Source organism: Bos taurus, chromosome 19, assembly GCF_002263795.3.
Source record: "Bos taurus isolate L1 Dominette 01449 registration number 42190680 breed Hereford chromosome 19, ARS-UCD2.0, whole genome shotgun sequence".
Taxonomy (NCBI): domain Eukaryota; kingdom Metazoa; phylum Chordata; class Mammalia; order Artiodactyla; family Bovidae; genus Bos; species Bos taurus.
This window is the reverse complement of record NC_037346.1, coordinates 25,275,745-25,300,261: the sequence shown is the minus strand read 5'-3', so window position 1 is coordinate 25,300,261 and position 24,517 is coordinate 25,275,745. Positions and strand designations below refer to the sequence as shown.

Sequence of the window (24,517 nt, the reverse complement as noted above, 5' to 3'; positions counted from 1 at the left end):
CTCAGGGAACCCTGGGGACCGTGGGATAGATAGCAGAGCCCAGGTGTCCAGGATCTGGTCACAGTGTGTTAGAGAAGGGCACTGCTGCAATTCTCCTGTTCCCAAACAGGTTGCCAGGCGGGGACAGAGACAGAGTCGAGGTCTTCAGGGCCCCACCCAATGAGTGGCAGAAGTGTAGAACGGGTTTCTCGGCACAGGGCACATGACTAGTGGGAGGCCTTGGGCTGACCTCACCCACACCCAAGCGAAGACAGAGGAATGGTGTGTAGGTGGAAGATTCCAGGGAGCCAAGCAGAGCAGAAGGGTGAGGTCCTAGGAGGGGGCAGTGAGGAAGGCTGGGAATAGGGGAGAGCAGGGAATGAGCAAGGTGAGAAGACACCCCCAGAGCAGGCGTGGAAGGGCCTGGGGGAGGGTTGCAATGGAAGCAAAAGTGCCTGGGGAGGCAAAGGCTGTGACAGAAGGGGCTCTGGGGGAGGGTGACTTCTGGATCCAGAGTGGAATGAGAGGGCAGCAGCCCCTCCGGCAGCTCCCAGGAGAACCAGGGCTCAGGGAAGGGTAGCGGGTGCAGGTGTGGGACACATTTCATGGCAGTGGGACGTGGAGGGGCCTGACCTCTGGCCACACCCACTAGGGCACTGGTGGTGGGGGTGCCAGCAGGTTCATGGCAGGAATGCATGGACTCAGCCACAGGAAAAAGTTCAGTTGGGTAGACGGTAAGTCAGTCAGAAAAGTTGGTGAGAAGCAGCAGATTTGGTTCAAGAATAATCGATCAGGGTTACTAAGCAGATGGGCCCAGAAACAGCTAAAGAGGACCCCAGGAAGAGCAGCAGATATAGGGGGTTTATCAGAGAAGGTGGGGGCAATTTGGGGGCTCCCTGCTCCAGGCTGAGGGTCTGAGGCCACACTTGAGGTCCTAGGAAGACCGGCGAGGCCAGAGCAGGCCCAGTGTTACAGAACAGGGCCCCCGGCAGGCTGGCGAGAGGGACTGAGAGCTGGAGCCACAGCGCAAGGTGGGGCCTGGCCACAGAGCCAGCCAGCCTAGGGCCATTAGCAGAGCTACGCACCGGGTCGGGGTGAGACCTGCCCTGATGGACCAGTTGATAGAGATCGCTTGGGGTCAGGCTGCAGCCCAAACTGGGACTTCCTGGGAAGATTATAGGAAACCCTCGAAATGCCTCAGACTCAGGATCTACAGTTCCTCACAGGCAGCATCCTACAGCAGGTCACCAAGAGTTAACAAAGATTTTCCTGGACACAGCAGAGATATGTGATAGAGCCCCCATCCCAAACCAAAACCTGAGGAAAAAGCATGCCTTCCTTAACTCAAAACAATTTACCTGCTCCCAGGCTTCCCTGGAGGTTCCGAGGTAAAGAATCCACCTGCCAATGCAGCTGATGTGGGTTTGATCCCTGGGTTGAGAAGATCTCCTGGAGAAGGAAATGGCAACCCACTCCAGCCTTCTTGCCTGGGAAATTCAGAGGAAATGGACAGAGGAGCCTGACAAGAGTCAGACACAACTTGGTGACAACTACATGGCTAGGCAGAGGCCTTGCCCTCAAGGAGCTGAACAGACAACAGGCAAACACGTTAACAGGTGAGACCCCCAGTGGCCAGGGCTGTGAAGCTGGACAGATCAGGGTGAGCAACACAGGAATTTCAGCATGTCTGTCCATTGGGACAGCCTATGTAACCCAGGAATACTACACTCATGCACTTCTCTGTTTCTGAAAAGAACACCTGGACAGGTCAGGAGAAAATTGGAGGGGACTAGAGAATGACCTAGACAGGACCAGCCTTTGCTCATGAACAAATGTTAGAGGTCTGGGATAATTGCAAGGCTGTACACAGGAAAATTTATATTTGAAGGATTCAACTTCCATTTTCAGATGAAAGTTTTAATTTCTTGTGGTTATTTTTGCATCTTCAAAGAATAAGCTTTGGCTCAGGAGGTTCGCTGTGGGCCAGGGTGGTGGAGTAGTGAGCAGACCCAGAAGCAGGTGTAAGCCTCACCCCCAGGCAGCAGAGACAGGGAGTAGGAGAGATGCTGGAACGATCTGCAAACAAAGCAAAGGAGTCTGGACTCAACCCTATAGCAGACAGGACTTAGCAAAGGACTGCTCCAGACCACAGCGTCTGGAGGGGTGGCGTCACACGCTGAGCGCAGACAGGGAGATGTAGGAGGATGCATTCAAGTGAACTCTCAAAACTTCAACAACTATCTTTACAAGAGTAAGTAAACGAACCCATGCCCATGGCGTTGCTGAACATAGCTTGTTTGATCAGATTATCTCCCCATCCTGAGCCTCATTTGATTCATCTAAAAATGGGAATAATAATGGTATCCACCTCACAAGGATATGAGGATTAAATATATTAATACAGGGAAAGCATTTAGACCTATGGCTGGTACATAGTATGTGCTCAATAAATGTTAGCTTTCGTTATCATGTATTTCTTTCTGGGGGTGAATGAGAGGTGGCAAATAATCCACTATACTCATATTAAATATAAAAGTATTCTCAGTGGTTCCCGTAAATCCCACTTCACTTTGCCTGAGGGGGAAAAAGGATATGTAAATTATTTTAAACCAACATGTAGCTACTTTAAAATATCAACTTTATTTAAAAATCAACAATAAAAACTGCCACACAAATTATCAGTAACAGACACTTCTATCAATTCAAGTGTACATTATGTAATTCCTCAAATTAAAGACCTATAATTTCCCTTGAGGCCTTTTAAATTCTGAGGTTATATAAAATTAAGCAGGAAAACATTAACATTAAACGAAAATCAATTTTGCACAAGTATGTGTGATCAAGCAGCTTAAATTACCACCTGAAATACTTGTACTTCAGAGGCAAACCCCAGATGACAACACTGCATGCGCTATAAAAAGATTCACATTATCCCGTGGGGTGTGTCTCACGTCACTCGCTCTCTACATTTCTTTCACCAAGGCCTCAGGCAAAAAAAGTGAGGGGAACTTTTTCCAGGCAGTGGCCTTATTTTAGACACGTTCCTTTTCTTTTTCTGAACTCAGTTTCTGAAAGCACAAGAGGCTCTCCTCCTGAAAAAACAGGACTCATAAGATGCTCGAGGACTAAGCTGTCATGGTTCCTAAGTTTCTTCCTGTCTTGCGGGAGACCCTGTCGTCTTCACGCCATCCGGATCTACTCTGTCCTCCCACTCAGGCTCCCTTCCAGTGAGGAGACACGAGACACTCGTGACCTCAGCAGAGAGGAGAGTGAGCTCGTACCTCCGCCCAAACCCCAGAGAAGGCCAGCCTCTCCTGAGGTCCATAAACCCTCTGAATTCAGAGTTTTGTGTATCAGAATACGTCAACTCACAGCAACAGAAGACTTGAGGAACTAAAAATGTGAGGAAGCACCTAGCAACTGAGAATGAGAGGAGCATATGTTTACTGTTACACGCGGTAACTGCTGGGTTCCTGTTTTAATAACAGAGCAGGGCTAGGCAGCATAACCAAGTCCTGTGCTCGACAAAAGTCTGTAACCCAGCAGGACAGGTGTCCTGGTAGGAACTGTCAGAGCAGGGAACATGAGCCAGGTGATGGGACCAGAAAGTAACTGCTCTTGTGCTGGCATCAGGGCAGGTCAGCAGCAACTTGAATCCCTGTGTGAGGCAGACTTAATCTATTACCTTTCAGAACCTGCTCATCATCAAACTGAGCCAGTAGAATGACCATGGTATTTCAATGGGAAAACTACACATTCAGGAAATATTATACTGTCGTTGATTCATGTTTCCTGGGCACTCATAAACAGGACACATCCCGTCATAAGCTACCAGAACCATTCGCTCTGACAATGAGGATCAGAGTGAGGCACGTCCTTCCTCCCGGTGGGCAGCTCTTCTGGTCCTGGAGGGACAGCTGAGGACAAAGCCTTCCTGTGGCTAAAACCAAGCAGGGGTGCCGCCCCTTGGTCAGTGTGACATGAGGGGCCCCGCCTTGGAGAGCCATCACGTAGCAGGTTCCAAGAATTCTGAGGTGAACACGGCTTCTGCGTAATCTTCACACATGTCCTGCAGTTCAGCGGCCACAGCCCCCAGGGCTTCGTCGACCAGCTCTTCTGAAAAGCTGGAAGACAAACAACACAGCTAAAGGTACATACAGCCAAGTATGGGAGCCATTGTCACTCAGCTGAGGGACTTACCAAGCCACTTCTAAGATTTAAATGGAAATTCAAAAGGCCAAGAAGAGCTAAAGTATTTTGGAAGAAGAAAAACAAGGTGAGAGCCCTTGCTTCCTTAGACAGTAAGAAGGTGGTGCTTAGACTCCAAAGTCAGGCTTGAGGTAGGGGCCTGTAACACCTACTGGATGGACCTCACCCTCGAGACAGCTGAAGCCAGAGACGGCTGGACACTAACTAACTGGCCCAGCCCACTTCCCACGGCTTACCAACTGCCTGACAGAAGAAAGGATGGGGGCCTTCTCTATGGGACAGGGGCCAGGAAATTGCAAGTTTCTCTACACACACATACACACACACACGTGCATGGTACTTCTGGATACATTTTCCGAAAACATTCTCTTAAATAAGCCTGATACAATTATAAAAATCTTAACATTAACACTCACATAATACTATTATCTTGGAGAAGGAAATGGCAACCCACTCCAGTATTCTTGCCTGGAGAATCCCACAGACAGAAGAGCCTGGTGGGCTACTGTTGATGGGGTCATAGAGTTGGACACGACTGAGTGACTAAGCACAAGCACAATGCTATTATCCAATCTCACCTACAGACCTTCTCAATGTTTTTGCCAACTGTCCAAAAGATGTCCTTTGAAAGAAAAGATTCTGTAGATTGTCCAGGATTCAATGGAGGATCGCGAGTTGTAGTCGATGGTCAGTCACACGTCTTTAGTTTCATCTAGAATTGTTCTTCAGCCTTTGTCTTTTATGATCTTAATATTTTTTGAAGAGTAGAAGCTTTGTTTTTAAGAATGTCTCAGTGCGGATTTGTCTGACGCTTCCTCATGGTCAGGTTCAGGTTCTATGTTTCTGGAACAAATGCCCAGAAGGGATGTTGTGTCCCTTCGTGCATTATCTGTCTTGTTACAATGAGGTTAATTTTTGTCACTTGGTCATGCTGATGTCTGCCAAGTTTCTACCCTGCAGTTACTACCTCCCCTTTGTAATTAATACGTACGTTGCAGGGAGATACTTTGAGACTATGTAAATATTCTGCTTCTCATCAAACTTGCTGATTCAATTATTACAAGGTTGCCAACACTGATTTTCTAATTTCATCATTCCTTCTCTGTTCAATAGTTGGCATGCTACTATATGGAAGAGCCTTCCCTTCTCTATTACTTATTTATGAATTTATGTATCCATTCATTCATTCGTATCAGCTTGATCTTATGGATTCTTATTTTATTCAACAGTTTGTAATCTGTTTCTTTATTACTTATTATGATATTTAGTGTCCCCCCAAATGGTCGGCAGGAGCCCCTTCAAGTCAGCTCCCACGTCCTCTTGAGATGCCCCCATCATTCTTTGAACACTTCAGTTCAGGAACAAAATGAAGTTTCAGGTTCTTACATTTTCCCAGCCCCGTTCTTGGAACTGGCCAATTCTCCACGGAGCCCTGGTGCCTTGTCATGGAGAAGCGTATTTCAGAAACCACAGTCTGGGTACCAAGTGTGCCAGTTGCTAAGTGTGTCACGGCTTCCAGGTCCTCTCAGCAGACAGGCTCAGACAGACAGGTGCACAGATGCACCACCCGTGTCTCTCTCTGTATCTATCAAAAACCGTAAGTCGTAATACCTCCAATCTCACTTCAAAACAGAGGATTCATTCTAGCCTTTCCCCTGAAACCTGACTCTCATTATTCACAATATACTTATTCAATCAGTACTAAAATACAGAGAAAGTAATTTTAGAATTGTTAACCCATGCTGCTGGGTAAAAGAAACTTACTTATTAGAATCTAACATGTGTTTACAGTCTTTGTCTTTAGCCAGAGGGTACAGAGTCAAAATACTACATTCAAAAGTGACTTAGACAAGTTCTTATCTGTATGTATCCCTTTAGTGTGGCTACTTCTTGGATATACAGTCAGTTTCTTCCTGTATTCCAATTTAGGGTCGCTCAACATCCTCCAAACCTTGTTGAATTTGGAGGGTTGTATAGGAAACATTAACAGTTCCGAAGTATACAAAAGAGGAAATGAAGCTAAGTGTCCCTTCCCTTTCCTCTCCCTTCTACCCCATTCCTGTCCCAGCTGTTTTCTGGTTTTGTTTTTTTTGAGGGGGGACAGCTAATCTGACCATCTTTAGTCTTTTAATGGGTGTGTAAAGTGCTCTTTGATTAACCTAATTCTGATACAGCCGAATTTCTACTACTAAAATACTAAGTATTTTCTTTATGTCTATTTGTTCTCTCTTTTTAACTTTTTTAGGATTCTGTGATTGTTTAAATTACTTTTTCACTTTTAATTTGGGTATTATACACTATTTTACTGTTCTTTTAGTGGCCACTCTAGATTACAATAAGCATCCTTGACTTAAAGTCTAACATTAATTGATATTCTTACCAGTTTCCCAGATAATGCAAGAACCTTAGGACACTAAGCATATTTATCCTCTTCCCAATTTCTATGCTACTGTTACCATGTACTTCAGTATATATTCATACACCCCCATAAGACATCAGTTTATTGTTTTATACAGTCAATATTCACTTGCCTACATATTGACTTTTTCTTAATTCATGCTTCTTGTATTTCTGACTTTTCATCTGTGACTGTTTTTGCTCTGCCTGAAACATACCCTTTCGCTATTTCCTATAGTGACGGTCTACTGGTAATAAATTTTTGCGGCTTTGTTTAGAACCTTTCCTGCCTTCCTTCTTGAGGTACATTTCACTGGGCTTACATCCAGACTGGCAGCTTTCTCTTTTGGAACTTTACACCAGGGCATCCAGCCTCCACTGTTTGTCCTTCTTCTGGCTGATTTTTAAGATTTTTTTTCTCTTGGTCTTTCATTTTCCAACAATACTGTGATATATGCTACATACGGATTTTCTTTTGTTTTTCTTGCTTGGGACTTTGAGAGTTTCTTGAATCTGTGGCTTGACGTCTAGTGTTACTTTGGGGAAGTTATCGGCCATGATCTCTCTGGATGTCATTCTGACCCATTCCCTCTCCTTCCTCTCCTGTGACCCCAGCCACATGTGTATTAGACCTTGACCTTTATCCTCCATGCCGCTCATCCTCTCTCTTCATTTTCACCTTTTTGTGTGTCTCCATGCATCACTCATGGCTTCCCAGGTGGCACTAGTGGTAAAGAACCCACCTGCAAATGCAGGAGGCATAAGAGTCCCAGGTTGGATCCCTCGGTAGGGAAGATGCCCTGGAGAAGGAGATGGCACCCACTTGTTTTCTTGCCTGGAGAATCCCATGGACAGAGGAGCCTGGCGGGCTACAGTCCGTAGGGTTGCAAAGAGTCGGACACAACTGAGGCGACTGAGCACAGCACGTGCTTCACTCCAGATATGTTCTTCTATTCTATGTCCAAGTCTCTAACTTTTTTCTTCCCCCACCCCCAAACAAGATACTTTATTTGTCACCATTAAAGTCTGAATTTTAAGCAGATTCATGGACTGGTGGCTCGTATCCATCAGTTCGTCCAACTTTAGCACCTGTCTCTAGCTTTTGCAGAATGACCACCTTCACATGCAGCTCCATGAGTTTTCCCCACTCAAACTTAGGCTTCTTCAGCATTTTTACTTTTCTAACAATAATGTCATGGAGCAGATAAATAGATTGGCAAGCTTTTCTACCTTTTCCCATGCTGTCTGGAATCAACTTACTGACTGCCTCTTTCATGTAGCCTGTCTGCAGCTCTTGGGTCATGGTTTCTACCATCTTGTGGATGTGGTGGACCTGATGGTGCTGGGCGTAAGAGGTCATCTTGTGGATGTGGTGGACCTGATGGTGCTGGGCATAAGAGGTCTTCCAAATCTCTTTGTTGCCTTTTTTCAGTAAAACCCACACAGAACAGATGAAGCACATAACTGTTGGTAGTCTTGACATCAACGCGAGCTTCAATCACCGTCTGCCATTTTTTGGCCACGGAGCACCTTTTGTCAGATCATATCATGGAAATTAATCAGGCAGCTTTTGCCCTGAGCATCCACAGTAATTAGCTTGAATTTTCTAAATGCAACTGCACCAGTCACAGATCAGCACGGCTCACTTCAAAAACACAACCCTTGAGGCCACCATATGTGATTTGAGTTGAGTTCTTGTGACTAGTGTTTTCCCAATATTTCTTATACTGAACATAGTTGGTCCTCTCACATTATACCAATGTTTCTTAGAAAATAGGTCAACCACTTTCCTCTTGGCTCCCTTTTCACCTCCTTTCGTAAGATGCTTACTCATGCTAACCACCATAGGTGCTACTCAGAGAGCCAAAAGGCTCTAAATTTTTCTTTTGATGTGTCTAATTTGTTATTAAGCCCATTTGATGGGTCGCTTATCCCATGGACGGAGCAGCATGGTAGGCTACAGTCCATGGGGTCGGTCAGACACGACTGAGCCACTTCACTTTCACTTTTCACTTTCATTTCAGAAACTGTACTTTTCAGTTCTTGAATGTCCACATGGATTTAGTTTTACTCCCAGTTCTCTGCCAAAATTCTACCTCTTTGTACACAGTATGCACAGGTATTTTAATATCTGAGTCTGATGGCTCTAATGTGTGGAGCTGCCGTGGGTCTGTTCTTGTTATTGCCATGTCTCTCCACGGCCAGGCTTTTTTACCATTTATCAGATACTAAGTTTGAAAACTGCAGGAATAATTTAAATCCTAAGATGGCGTTATAAATCTTCTGAGAAAAGTTACGTTTGCTTCTGCTCAGTGGCTGTGAGGCAACAATCTAGAATGACTTCAGCTCAGTCTCAGAAGTGAGACGAAGTGGAGCCAAGTGGAGTCCTGGGAGGGCCTGCCGGCATCCAGGTCACCCTTATTCCAGAGTGCCACCCTGCAGGGTCCCCATCAGAAGTGAGCAAAGTGCGTCAGGTCAGCCCTCGGCAAGCCCTTAATTCCCACCGCTATCCTTTGATCTGAAAAGACCACTGGAAGTGCCATTCACCTTCCCCCAGAACCGACAATCCAGGGTCAGACGAGGGCTAACTTCCTTGGGTCTCTGTCTTCTCCAGGATCCTGGCCCAGTTATTCCTTATTACCTAGTTAACTTCCTGGTGCCTTCAAGCATGTATGTTTTATTTTGGATCTAGCTTTTCTATTAACAGTGATCCTCAGTGGGAGAGGCGGTCCAAATTACCAAGTACATCCTTACTAGAAGCAGCAGTGATTGTTTGTGCTTTTGTTTGTTTTTATGCTCGCCTTGCTTTGCTTTCTATACTCCTATCACGAATGCATGCCCAAACTATGAGAGAAACACACATTCGACGTGTGCTCCCAACACAAACTCCAAGGCACATTAGGTCACGGTCTGTTTTCTTCTTTCTTAACCTTGCTTACCCTGCCTCCCTGTCTGGAAATTATTCCTCCTAGAGCCCTCTGTCCTCCTATTCTAGACTAGTTTTCTATGCTCACCGAAAAATTCTCTTGGAGGGACTTCCTTGGTGGTCTTGGTTAAGACTCTGCACCTCCTCTGTAGGGGGCTCAGGTTTGATCCTTGCGTGGGGAACTAAAGATCCCACATGCTGCGTGGTGCAGCCAAAATTTAAATTTAAAAAAAAAAAAAAATTCTCTTGAAAATAGCTTTTGCTGTTTTCCTGGAAGTTCCATGTTAGAGTTCCCAATTTCCCAAATCCTCTTTCTTCATGCCTTCCTCTTCCTCTTTCTCCTGCTGATGGTAAACACCCTCTAGAAGCTTACTGAGAAACTGCATTTTTCGACACTTTGCATACCTTAAACTGCCTTTATTCTACCCTTTTATTTGATAAGTTAGCTGGGCACAGAATTCCAGGGTAAACTTTGGAAGCATGCTCTTATATCCTGTAGCAGGGCTGCTACTGACAACACACCCTTCTCAGTTCTGATTATTTGAACGTGCCCAGTTCTAACTCTGGAGCCGTGCGGCACCTTCTCCTTACACGAGGATGCTCGCATCTCCTGTGCACAACAACATGTCATGAGGTGTTCAGTTTCATTTATTCATGCATTTATTCACCCACACACTCGCAGTGAACAACTAGTGAATCCTTTCAATCTAGAGACTAATGACCTTCTGGAGATTCTTATAGTATTTCCTTGTTCGTTTTCCATTCCTCCTTTTCCCCTCTTCTCACATTCTGTAAATCCTGATATTCCAATGTTTTCTGTTACTCTAGCCTCCGTAGCTTTCATGGTTTTCAGCAAATGTTGGGATCTTTTAGTGATCTGCTCTATTCAAGAATGAGAATCAGTTAAGCCTCCTATGCTCTGACTCCCTTGCACGCATGCATCCCCAGTGCTTCTCCTTCCTGAGTCTTACCAAGATTCTTCTGCACAAATTAGCTTGATTCCTGGCTCTACCCTCATCGGTTCTTGGCTCTCTCTGGTCTGGTAAGTCACTGCCCATTTGTCTAACCGCTTCATGGCTTCCAAAATTTTCCTGCTGGTTCTTATCTGCTGTCATTTCTGGTTTCATGCCTTTTATTCAGTTTTGCAGTGACATACAGTGGGACAGAGCTACAAGGAGTAGAGATAAATCATATGTGCAGTCTGTTGTTTTCAACCAGAAGTCTCCTGATTTGTTTTTCCAACCAGGAATCCTTAAGAGTTTGCTTTCATTAAAAGCATCATCACCTTAAACCTTTCCTTTCAGAATCATGCTTTTATTTACATCCAGTTTATATTATCTGCCCCTTCTGATCACTGGAATAGTCCTTTTCTCCAGGTGAAGGGAGGAATGGAGACAATAAAATAAAGAGGAAAAACTCAGCTGATTTCTCCCTCACCCAAGAGGCATCAGATGAAGCCAACTGTCCTTGGATATTTCTTCCAGATTAGATCAATACACTTCTCATCTTTGGAACACCCAAACAAGAAACAAGAGAGATCAAAAGCAGAGCTAGAATATTTAGACGTGCCGTCACTTGAGGGTCAGGGACAAGAGAGGAGAACATCTGTGAAATTCAGGCATATTTTAACAGCTCTAACTTCTACGTCTTAGGGTATTTGTCCTCACAGGGGGAGAGAGCTTCCTCCTACATCTACAAAACAACTGTAACAGAATGTATCACTAATCAAGTGGTAAGAATGTCATACAGGGAACAGTCTATCTTCTTTAACTTATTTTAAATTTCCCAAGATGCCAGTTAGCCTAATCAATCCAGACAGGCTCTGTGCAAACCAGTGGGCATACTACAGGGCTGCAGGTTAATGCACGGAAGCAAGTCAAGTTCACTGTACTCTCCTCCCTAGGAAATACACGTGGCATCTCAACCAGAACAAAGGGTCTTCATATGCTTCAAAGGGTACGTACATTATGAGAAGTCTTAGGACTTCAGGTTTGACTTAAGGGAGTGGACATGTGATTATCTCTGATCCCACCCAAATCTCAGGAGATAAATGAACACATGAAACTACATGAAGAAAAAGACAAAAGCAGATGAGACAGGTAATCAAAACGACTCAGCAGTTCAGAGGAAATGCAGAGGAAGCAGAAACCTTAGGGTGCATAGAGAAAGACAACAAGGAAAAGCAAGCTGATCTGTCTCACAGAACATTACAAAGTCTCTGGAAGTAAGAGAACCAGGAACCATGAAAGTGGAAAGAAGTATTATTGGGTAGGGGATGAGAATGCAGATTGAGACTGCAGGATGAGCTGGTAGATTGATGGGTCTCCACCCCTGCTCGTGGCAGCTACGTGACAATCCCTCCTTCACCCCCACAAAGGGAGGGAGGCATATTCTTTGGGAAAAATTAATCAGGAATTTAAAACTCAACCAAATCATCAGTCAAGTATGAAGATAAGACACTTTCAAACATATAAATCTCAGGAACTGTCCTGAGATACACAAAGCAGGATAGGCTCCATCAAAGTAAGGGTAAACCAGGAAGGAGGAAGACACGTGGGAAGAGAACACAAAGACCCTAACACGGGAGGGAGAACCTCATGCCAGGGTGGTGATGAAGACACGTGGCAGGACAAGAGCCACACCGCAGATCTAGAGAGTGCTTGGGCCAGGCTGGGGCAGAAGGAAAGAGAGTCTCAGGAGAAAGAGTGGGGGTAGAGGTGAGATTAACCAACACATCGAATCATGAGGAAAATTATGTTGAGAGGTGTTGGCTAGAGTGTGAAGAACTTGAATAATATATTAAAAAAAATAAGCAACTTAAAAAGAGGCAATTATTAACTCCTGGAACATGTGTGAAACCTGTTCAAGAAAGATGTCATAACAGTATACTCTAGGTTCACTGATGAAAATTATCTGCTCGTATAATAATAAAATGATACTCGTAAGGACTTTAAATTTGAGCACTATTTCTAAAGAATGAATCTGCACACATCTCTCAATTGAATATTTACATGAAAGAAGGCTGCCCATTCTTCAAATGCCTAGCAGCAGTGGGACTGGTTTCTGGTTGAGTCCCACAGAACTCCCCTTTCTCAGGGGAGGCGACAGCCAAAAGAAGGTCAAGTGTAGTGAAGTCTATAGACCTGCTGTCCTGGTGCAAGTCTGACCTGACCATGAAGATTTCAAGATCGTAACTGCTTCCTGCCCAGTCATAATTCACGTTCTCTGATGACGCTGACCTCACTAACACCAACAGGAAGCCTGCCCTGAACGAAGTTTCTACTTCTGGCAGAAGGCTGCGGCATGCTCCTTGGGATGGCATCAGCCATGCTGTTTTCCCATCTCCTCTCCCTGAAGAAAGGCACTTGGCAGAGAAAGCTTGTTCCTCAGCCCCGGAGCAGCCACTGGAACTCCAGGGCCCAAAATCTCGGCCTGAGACCTTGGCCAGGCCTTTCTGCAGTCAAGTTAACACATGGCAGCCTGTTCCCCAACAGAGCGCACGCCCTCCTACTGACCTTTCAGCTATGAGCCACGGGTTGAAGGAGCCCACGGCCTCGTGTGCAATCACCCGCAAGTAGTGCTCGAAACGGCGGCAGTAGTCACCGATGCTACGACGCATGGCCAGCGGGACGAAGAGGGCAGCTCGGCCTTCGGTCTGTTGAGCATCTTCTAAAAGGGAGGGAAGGGGAGCTTCTCTTTTCTCCGATCTCTCCTCTGTAACCACACTTTCATCCAGGGAACTGAGAGCAAATAAAAATGATGAGAGCATTCAAAATCATCTGCAAGTGAAAGTAAACTGTTAATGCATCCTGATGGTTAGACAACCAAAGGCTGACCTTCATTTCCCTTCCTCACGCTGCACCAAACCCAACATCACCACTCACTGTTTCTCCTTTACATGAACCAACCATCCTCATGGGAGCAACATCTGGACAAAAGAATTCTTAAAGCAAATCTTGCCGTAATGACCTGCACAAGTCACCTGTGCCACTGTGATGCTTTCAATCGTAAAATTCAGCTGTTACTAAAGGCTCCTTAAGATGCAACACACTCAGTGCCCATCTTATGAACACACTGCTTTGCTGGGCCATCTTGGAGTTTGGCAAGATCTTGGTCAAGAGAAGAATCTCTCTCTGTCTTGTGGTTATCAAAGGAAAGCAAAATCTAACAAGGTCAAAGGTAACCAACTACAAATGAAATCAGACAGGCTCGTGACCACTTACGCGCCATTGCAGGGCCCTTCTAACACGATGTTCACATCTGGGTCTTTTCGAGCTGCTGTCTTTGTGATCCTGATTGGATGAGGAGAAAGAGGCCTTTCACTCACCGCTGGAAATTTGTGGTCTAGAAAAGGAGAGGTATAAAATGACTATATGTAAAGAAATGCTGGAGTAGACATCAGAGCTGTCCTACTGGCCAGTAACCTGTGAGGAAATGCACAGGCATGTCTCTTAAGCGGAAGGGTTGAGCTGGCAGTGCAAAAGGCACACAATGCCTTTGTTCTACCTGAAAAGGTGAATTCAAAAGTCAGCAAGAAACAAACCAATGAGAAGTTAGTTTTAAAAAACAAGGAACTTGTTTCAAAGCTTCTGTCAGCTCTGAGGTAGACTCCTTGAAAAGGCCTGTGCAAAGCCAGGTTCCATTAGGATCCACTCCCCATTCAAGGAGTCTTGAGCAGTTGGGTTTGTTTTTAACCTTTAAATTATCTGATTACTGGAGAAGGGGAAAAAAAAACACTCACACCTGAACACTTGATTAGCTGACAATTTGTCTCAGCTTCGCTGGGAAAATCTGCATGATGACAGTCAAAACATTAACTTATTAACTATACATTGGGGCAGGCTTGACAGCTCTTTGGAGTTTCGGATTATTTATATTTTTAAACACATTTCAGATGTAAAAAGAAAATTGCCCTTCTCTTAGGTAAAGAGCATGTATAAGTCAAACACCTTTCTCTGACTCATGTATTTCTTTGTTTATGATTTTTAACACACAGGAATACAGTATAGGTCTTTCCCTGGTGATCTAGAGGTTAAGAATCCAGAGGTTAAGACTCCACACTTCCAATGCAGGGGGTGTGGGTTCGATCCCTGCTTGGGAAACCAAGATCTCACATGCCATGCAATAGTGGCCAAATTTTTTTTTTTAATTTTCAAAAAATTTTTAAAAATATTAATAAAAAGAAATACTGCATAAGTCAGTTTTTATAAAAATATTACTGAAAGTACAATCGATTTTTAATTGACTTCAGAAAAGACAGAATAAGAGATACAGATTCGACACTGCACAATTCACAAATCACTTTAAATTTGGTTTTTGTGATGCAATTAAACATACAATCAGAATAATTAAAGACAGAGGGTTCTTATGAGGATTTCATGATTCTGGATTTAAAGTATCCACAAATTTGTTTCAGTTCTTAGTGTTCTACAAAGCTCCTTTGAAATGCATACCTAGACTCCAGCAGAGTCAGAGATAGTGACTAATAATTTAAATTGTCCTTGAAAAAGAGAACACTGAGTCCTTGGTAAGGCTATCTTCTGCACGATGCAACCTGACTGTGGCCAATGGCCAAACCAACAGTGAAACAGTTGCCCTTCAGCACTCCCCTTTCCTCTGCTTCCAAACCGAAAGATGCCCAGTAATTCACCAGGCAATGATGAGAAGGCTCCTCCCTGGGTCATGCCCCTGCTAGGTGCAGCTGGGATACTACTTAATATGATAAACCTCTCTGGCTTATTTGGGAGACATAAAGACCCTCCCGGAGAAGGCAATAGCAACCCACTCCAGTACTCTTGCCTGGGAAATCTCATGGAGGGAGGAGCCCGGTGGGCTGCAGTCCATGGGTTGCGAAGAGTCAGACACGACTGAGCGACTTCACTTTCACTTTTCACTTTTGTGCACTGGAGAAGGAAATGGCAACCCACTCCAGTGTTCTTGCCTGGAGGGTCCCAGGGACGGGGGAGCCTGGTGGGCTGCCGTCTATGGGGTCGCACAATGTCAGACACGACTGATGCGACTTAGCAGCAGCAGCAGCAAAGACCCTCCACAAACATCTCTAACAGGGTAGGACACAGCAGAAGTCTATGGGAGTTCACAGGAAGAAGCGAACATAAAGCGGGCCTGGAAGAATGGTTCACCTGTCATGTGAGGACAAACACAGAAGCTAGAGTAGGGCTAGGGGAGAGAGAGAGAGAATGAGACGAACAAAGAATGGAGCTTGAAAGATTACCAGCACTGGGACTTCCCTGGTGGCTCAGTGGTAAAGAATACACCTGCCAGTGTAGGAGACACAGGTTCGATCCCTGATCCGGGAAGATTCCACATGCCGTGGAGCAACTAAGCCGGTACGCCACAACTACTGGGCCTGCGCTCTAGAGTCTGAGAACCTCAACCACTGAGTCCACACGCTGCAACTACCAAAGCCGGCATGCCTGAGGGCCCCGTGCTTTGCGTCTAGAGAAGTCACCACATGAGAGAAGTTTGCCCACAACCAGAGAGTGGCCCCTGCTTGCCACCCACGCAGCACCAAAGAGCCAGCACAGCCATAAATACATAAAACTATAAAGTGGTACACTTTAAAAACAATTACCCAAACTGAAAGGAATGAATCTCTATTGTGTTTACATGGCTCATTTTTCAGTCAAAATGTGACACAGAGAACATTTTACCTAAGACAATACCCAAAACTCATACTCTTTTAAATAAGTGTATGTACATATGCTGCTATTATGAATCTTCTATACCCACAACTTCCTTTCCTTCTCTTAATACTCACAGTACCAAAAATCCTTTAGAGGTAATGTTTAACCACATTTTATTTTCCTTCTTTCGTTGAGTAAAGTACTAACTGATAAGCATGAGTCAAAGAGAACTTGAGCAACACACCCCAGCCCAAATTGCGACACTGGCCTAGCAACTGCAGCCAAAAGGCATATGTATGAATTTTTAAAAGTGGAAGAGAAAACTGAAAGTCTTTTCAACAAATAGTGTAAGAACAAATGAATATCCATTAGCAGAAGGAAAAATGAACCTCAACCTCTACCTCAAACCAGAGGCAAGTTTTATTCAAGATGGATCACAGGCCTATACATACAAGCCAAAACCATAAAGCTTCTAGAAGAAAACAAGAGCTTCTCTTCTCAACTTGGGAATAGGCAAAGGTTTATGAGATCAAAGAAAGCAAAATCTATACAAGAAACATTGGATAGCTTAGACTTTATCAAAATTTAAAATGTTTCCTCGTAACAAAACACATTTTAGAAAATACATACGTGAGCTACAGATGGGGGAAAACATTTGCAAACATTCACCCGAGTAGATTAGTGGCTGCTGGGAAGAGATGGGGGAGAATGAGAAGTGATTGCTAATGGTAGCTGGGATTCTTGTCAGGGTGATGAAAATGTTCTGGAATTAGACAGCAATGACATTTGCAACATTCTGTAAATATACTAAAAACGACTCGACTTTAAAAGGATGAATTTTATGGTATGTGAATTATATCTCAATAGAGCTGTTTTGAAAATAGTATATATATGGCAAAGAATTCACACCCAAATGCATGAAGAATTCCTATAACTCAAACATAAAAAGTCAATCCAATTTTTTTTAATGTAAAAAAAAGACTTGGACACTTCATAAAGAAAGATATGCAAATGACTAATAATTACCTGAAAATGTTCTAAACTTCATTATTTACCAAAGAAATGAAATTAAAGCCACAAAGACATATTGCTACAGGTCCACCAGAATGGTTATAATGAAAAAGACTTTGACAATTCAAATGTTGGCAAGGATCTCTAGCAATAGGAACTCAATGCAGGGAGTGTAAAATGGTACAGTCACTTTGGGGAAATGTTTGACAGTTTTTTATAAAGTTAGACATGTGCCTAGCCCATAATCTGGCAAATCTACTCAGGTTTTTATCCAAGAGAAATGAAAACCTATGTCCATAAAAAGATTACACATGAATACACTCAGCAGATTTCTAATAGACCCAAATTAGAAACAATCAAATGCAGATCTCCAGGCAAATGGCTAAACTAGATGTGGTCCCTGTGCACAAAGGAATACCGCTCAGCAATAAAAAGGAACGGACGCTGACACAAAGTGGGCAGGCTGAACAGTGGCTCCCCAGGATGTCCAGATTCTGACGCCGGAAACCTGGGAATGTCTCTAACATAGCAGGAGAGACTTTAAGGATCCTGAGATGGGGAAAGTAACCTGGATCACTGGGATGGGCCCTAAAGGTAACCAACAAGTCACTGTAAGAGGCAAGCAGAGGAAGATGTGACTCGGGAGGAGAAGGCAATGTGAAGGCAGAAGCAGTCTGGAGCAGTACAGCCACAAGCCAAGAACGCAGGCAGCCTCAGAGGCTGGAAGAAGGCACCAGCCCTGCCAATCCCTTGCTTTTAGCCCTTTGAGACATTCAGACTTCAGACCTCCAGGAATTCATTTGAGAATAAATTTATTTTAAAACCACTACATTTGTGCTATAACTTGTTACTAACTTAAGCTTGTTACCCTAGCAACAGGAAATGAGCAATAGATAAATTATAAGACATCATGCTAAATCAAAGACAAAAGGTTAAATATGTGTATGATTCCACTTATATGAAATTCCAGAATAGGCAAAATTAATCTAAAGTTAAAAAGCACAGTGGTTGGCTGGGTAGGGGGACACTGACTGGGAAGGAGCACAGGGCGATGGAAGGAGTACGGGTAACAAAGATGCACCCATTTGTCAAAGCTCATCAAATAACACAGTTAAGATCTGCATATTTCATTAGATGTAAATTTTATCTCAAAAGGAAAAAGAACCCTAAGTAAATATGAAGCTCCAGTTGCTGATACACAGGTTGAAACGTTTCGGGTAAGATATACTGATATCTGCAACTTACTCTAAAATGCACCCAAAAATAACACGAATTGATGGGTGCTCATGTGTGCTCAGCCATCTCCAACTCTTTGCAACCCCATGGACTGTAGCCCACCTGGCTCCTCTGTCCATGGGATTTCCCAGGGAAGAATACTGAATGGGTTCCATGCCCTCCTCCAGGGGATCTTCCCAACCCAGGGTTCAAAACTGCATCTCTTGTGTCTCCTGCATTGGCACGTGGATTCTTTACCACTGAGCCACCTGGGAAGCCTGAGAGGCTAAGGAGATATATGATAAAGCAAATGTAGCAAGATTTTAATTGTAGAATCTAGAAGATGTACATATGAGTATCCACTGTACAATTTTTTTCAACTTTTCTGTATGTGTGAAATTTTTCACAGTACAATGTAGAGGGAAAAGTGGGGGAACACTCACCGTTTTTTTCTTCCTGCATCCAAAAATGAGGATCGGTATATACAATTTTATTATATCTTTGGCGAACTGTCTCCTGGTATTTCTTAAAAAAAAAAAAAAAGATTAATTTATGCAGAAAAAAATTAGTTCGTTACAAACCAGAGACTAGGAAGGTTGTAACAGTCCAGCAGACATTTGATACAGACACTTCGCCAGCAAACAGGCACCTCCCAGGCCAGGAAGTGGTTAGCTCATGAGGGGAAGTGTAAAATAAAATGAGGCAATTAATCTATACTAATTAATCTAATCTGGACCAGAACTGCCCACTAGAATCTGAATTGATGATGGAAATGTTCTATTTTTGCCCTGTCCAATGTACTAGCCACTAACTATTGACCACTGGTAACGTAGTGATGTATTTAATTTTAACTGGTTTACATTAAATGGCCATGTGTGTAAATAGCCGTGTATGTAAACAGCCATGTGTGTGGCTACAGACTACCATTTGGGATACTTCAGGTCTAGACAGTTACCCCCAAGAAGGGGAAATCAGTTACAAGACTAGGATAAACTACACATTTTTAAATTGTCAAAAACCAACTAAATGTTGTCTTCCCTATGTTTTTGGTTTAGCAGCAAAGCCAAAATGAGATTTCATCCAGGTGGAGTTAAAATGAAAATTCTGAGCTAGGAGTCAGGGACCCGGATTCTCAGCTCCGCTCTGGTGGAAATTTTTGGGTAGCCTTGGCCACGTCACTCACTCCCTTACTGTATCTAAATTTCCTCCTCAGAACCATCCAGGGCTTGGTTTGCATAATGTCTGAGGTCTAGAATTCTCTACGAGCATTCTAAAGCAGTGTCACAGGAATTAAGAAAGGTAAAGCTATCTGTGGTTTGCCAGGATCCAATGGGAGGAGAGCAGAAGAGGCAACTGGGCAGCAGTTATAAGCTGAGGGACGAAGACGTTGTTGGTTCCATTTGTAGGACTGGGCTCTGGTCCAGCGTTTTTGGTATCACATATCAATGATGAGTTATGTGTCAGGTAGTATACAGACACCTCATACCTCATTTTGTCCTTAAAAACACCCTCACTTAATTAAAAAAGACACATGTACTCCAGTGTTCATTGCAGCACTATTTGCAATAGCCAGGACATGGAAGCAACCTAGATGTCCATCGACAGATGAATGGATAAAGAAATTGTGGTGTTTATATATATACATATACACACACACAATGGAATATCACTCAGCCATAAAAAGGAATGCATTTAAGTCAGTTCTAGTGAGGGGGATGAACCTAAAGCCTGTTATACAGAGTGAAGTAAGCCAGAAAGAGAAAAACAAATATCATATATTAACACACATTTATATATTTATAGGGAATCTAGAAAAATGGTGCTGACAGGAATGGACACAGCGGGGGAAGGAGAGGGTGGGACAACTTGAGAGCAGTACTAACATATATACGCTACCAAGTATAAAACAGACAGCCAGTGGGAAGCTGCTACACAACACAGGGAGCTCAACCCAGTGCTCCGTGATGATGAGAGGGGCGGGGTGGGGTGGGGGGTGGCAGGAGGTTCAGGAGGGAGAGGACATATGTATACTTATGATTCACGTTGCTGTATGGCAGAAACCAACACAACACTGTAAACCAATTATCCTCCAATTAAAAAATAAATTAAAAAAAGCAAAACCACCCCACTTATCAGAAAGGGTAAGTGACTTTATGAAGGCTGCACACTTGGCTGACAGTCGAGCTGGGATTTAAACTGAGGACCAGGTAACTCTGATGTTTTAAGCTACAAAACCATGAGGAGGAGCTGTGCTCAACAGAAGCCAGCCACCAGCAGCCAACTGGAGCTGCCACCTGCAACCTACTTCCATTTCCTCCATTCGGAGCATCATCGTCTCCAGGTACGGGCTGTCCTTGCCGTCCCCTAAGGTGGCTAAGGCATCAGACTCCCAGATCTTAGAGTGAGTCATGGGCCAGTGCTCATGAGTGGTATTTTCCAAAAAACCATCCAGCTGATGAATGTTACTGGATTCGCCATCAACAGCTGTAGCCTGCGAAACAAGCAAAGGGGGTGGAAAGGCAATATGAAAACAGCATGAGACTCATACACACCAACTGTGCGATGATACAACAGGCATTTCTACACTAAACCTAGCCTCTTCTAAGTCAGTAAACATTGATAGCAAGACATCAGGACAGTCAGGACAGTTTCTACCACAGTCATTTCAGTAGTTGCATCAACTGAGTAACACCATTAATCTCCATGAAAATTATTGTTACTACCTGTTTTGCCAGCTGGTAAAGCAAGTATCTGCCTTGTGCTAGACTCAGAAGAATGTCCAACTCTGCACATGTCATGGGGCTTCCCTGGTAGCTCGGTTGGTAAAGAATCCACCTGCAATGCAGGAGACCCCGGTTCAATTCCTGGGTCGGGAAGATCTCCTAGAGGGCATAGCAACCCACTCCAGTATTTTTGCCTGGAGAATCCCCATGGACACAGGAGCCTGGCGAGCTATAGTCCATGGGGTGGCAAAGAGTTGGACATAACTGAGCAACTAAGCATACAGCACATGTCATATTCTCCAGAGGACACACCTACACTATTCTTTTTCAGTTCAGTGCTTTGTAAAAACGTCTGTTCACAACATCACAGTTGATGGTTCTTGTCTGTTTGAGACTTTCTACCACTAACCTGGGGGCTTCCCTGGTTGCTCAGACAGTAAAGAATCCGCCTGTAATGCGGGAGGCCTGGGTTCAATCTCTGGGTTGGGAAGATCCCCTGGAGGAAGGCATGGCAACCCACTCCAGTATTCTTGCCTGGAGAATCCCCATGGACAGAGAAGCCTGGTGGACTACAGCCCATGGGGTTGCAAAGAGTCAAACACGACTGAGCGACTAAGCACAGCACAGCACCCCTAACCTGGAAGTTTCACCAGCCTTTCTTGACTTTGTATCCTTTACATTGAAAAAGCACTTTACGGCTTGCAAAACATTTTTATATGTGTTGTATTTCTGTTGATTCTAATATGTGTCTATAATCTGCTCTGAAAGAAGCTTTTTAACAAAGAACGTCTGCTGGGGAAATGATCGTATCAGGCTCTGGAAGGAGACATTTCTGGGACCCAATCCTGGTTCTGCCACTGATAGGCCTCAAAGTGGGGGCGAGTATACTTAACCTCTCTGGGCCTCAATCCTCTGGTTTGTAATATAGAAACAATAACCCTACATTTCAGAGTTATAAGGATTATATGCGCACTTGTACACTGGAACACTTAAAAAACAGTGATTGGCACGAAGAACGGTTACCGCCATAGTAATTTTTAAAACCTTTTAACGGTTTACAGAAGAAAATACATTAATGACCAACAAAGAAATGTTCAACCTTGACCAAAGTTAAAGAAATAAAAATCAGCTGAATAGCCAGTACAATAAAATTACCAAGAAATCTAGAGTTAACTAAACCAATAATGCAGGTCTAGCTAATTAAGATGTATGTATCTGTTATTTTCATTCTTAAGAATCAAATATCAAGAATCCTGTGAGATAAGGAAGGACCCAATGAGCTGATATGAAAAAGATCACCAAAATATAAAGAAGCTGGATACAGATGAGCATACGGTACCCACTGGTGGGGAGATTTTACATGATACTTTTCCTGAATTGTTTGCCTTTTTAGCCAGGTACAGCTTTTAATTAAGAGAAAACCTTACACACTTCGGAAAAATGTATTTCATGCGCAAGTTCAGTTAATGACAATAGTAGCAGCAGGAGACAAATATGCCATGATGGCACCCTCCCAAAATCTATTTCCTGACACCAGGGATCATCCTGTCTGCAAGCAAATCTACTGAGAGCTACAGCTGATTCGCAAAGTGCAGCAAACGTCTCCTCCCTTTGAGAGATGAGAATTCTGGGTATCTGGGATCAAGGTCCCACAGCTCTTTTATAAGTTAACACAGCAAAATATCTCTTTTTTAACTTCATCATGCCAACTTCAACAAGTTTGCTTCTATTCAGTTATTTATAAACACTGACCCTCAATGGTGCTGCCAGGGAAACTCTTGTATGGTGATGCTAAAGTTTAACAGCAGCTGAGAATGGTAAATACTGGACAGAGTTACTTTTCCTTTTTAAGAAATTGTATTAAGGCCCATTTAATGCCTATATCATGCATGGTTCTCATGTACAAAGCTGATCATTTCTAGTAATACTCAAACATGCCTACTTCACTGACAGCATTTATGACCACTTCATTTCTCTTTCCTATGAAAATACCACGAGTTGCCTCCTTAGATGAGAGGTGAGTCTCATTACTTTTCTAGGGAAAAAGGCATCACTGGTGGCTCTGCAGTACAAAAGACACAGCCATCATGCACTTGGTCTACAGAGCCATATGCAGGGTTTCAGCTTCCAGTCTCAGATGCCTTACCTCCCATGAGATTCTGTCCTAAAATACTGGTACAATAAAATTACAACTGCAAAAATTACAGAAATATGCCAAAGCTGAACTATTGCTTAATAATTAGAACTGGGATATATCCTTGGGACCGACCATCTTCCTGTTGCTCAGGTCGTTGGGCTGCTGGAGCTGCATCCAATTTCCTTCTCACTCTGAGCTCGGCCCTTGCTCGGCCCTTCACTTGCTCTGAACACAGAAAGCAGTAACTTCTCTCCGCCCTCCACGAACAGCCGCCCGAGGCAGCCTGCACCTTCCTGTCCCTACGCCGAGGTGGAAGGGCAGGGAGGACAACATTCCCACAAATGGGGAACACACGTCCAGAGGAAGAGCACAGGGGCGGACAACCACATGCCATGCTTTCATTTCTCTCAAATGCTGTCATTTGTTCCTGGGCCACCTTTAGTCTCTGCCAGGCCAGATACTGGTCATTACTAGGCACTCAAAACATGCTTGCCTAACAATACACGTTAGGCCCTCAGTATAAAGGAAATTAGGCCAGTAATGAGCAAAAGTAGGCTGAACGAGAGGAAATGAGGGCAGTCATTGTTCTGCCGAGGGCCATCAACATTCAGGCTCATGCAGTCTACCCACGCTCTGTCATTGGAAGGAAAGCAAAGAGCCGCTGACAAAAACCTGTGGCTCAAGAGCTTTCTGTGAGCTGTTCACAAGGCTCATGGAAGTCATAATGCTAAAGATACACTGTAGCATTAACATGCCAGATGTGAAAAACCTCCACCCTCGGGAGTGGGGCAGTCTAGTGTCTGTAGGGTCATCTATGTGTCATTTTTCCTTATACCCGAGGATATCATCATGTAATAATCCCAGTGTCAGTCCAGAATGCCAGCCCCACCACACGCACCTCCTCTGCAGGCTGGGCTGTTGTTGCAATTTCTGATGGCTGATCCTTCAAATGAGTATCTACTTCCAGAGAAGAATTGACTCTCTATTAAAACAGACAAGCACACTCATGAATTATGAAAATTTACAACCCATATTAGTACAAATGAATTCTGCTCCCAGAATAACTTCTGTGTGGAACTGTTCATCAGTTTTAGCTATATTAGGCTTTCTGTGGAAATTTAAGCACTCTGTCTTCATGAAAATAAATGCCATGTGCTGGTCTTGGCTTTCTGCCCCTTTTCTTCCCTCAATTTTGAAACTGTTATCAGAGTAGCTGTGTGTTTTTGTGCAAATTACTCAACTTCTCTGTTCCAGTTTCCTCATTGACAAAATAAAG

At 43.9% G+C, this 24,517-nt stretch overlaps 1 protein-coding gene and 1 pseudogene across 6 annotated transcripts in view; both read right to left on the bottom strand.

The window, feature by feature from the left end:
* Window positions 1-2,600: 2,600 nt before the first annotated feature.
* Window positions 2,601-24,517, bottom strand: part of KIAA0753 — a 67,538-nt gene continuing 45,621 nt past the window's right edge. For 5 of the 6 annotated variants that reach the window (XM_059878473.1, XM_010815954.4, XM_005220266.5 and 2 more), the window contains 6 exons: window positions 24,140-24,223; window positions 20,687-20,872; window positions 18,825-18,906; window positions 13,735-13,855; window positions 13,027-13,251; window positions 2,601-4,103 (listed from right to left, as the gene is read on the bottom strand). In XM_059878473.1, coding sequence (XP_059734456.1) covers window positions 3,986-4,103; window positions 13,027-13,251; window positions 13,735-13,855; window positions 18,825-18,906; window positions 20,687-20,872; window positions 24,140-24,223 — 816 coding nt within the window. In that variant the 3' untranslated portion in view covers window positions 2,601-3,985. Of the gene's footprint in view, window positions 4,104-13,026; window positions 13,252-13,734; window positions 13,856-18,824; window positions 18,907-20,686; window positions 20,873-21,104; window positions 21,217-24,139; window positions 24,224-24,517 lie in introns of those variants that run through there. The other variant, XM_059878474.1, reaches the window with a different exon arrangement.
* LOC101903232 (small ribosomal subunit protein eS1-like) lies at window positions 4,119-8,457 on the bottom strand (annotated as a pseudogene).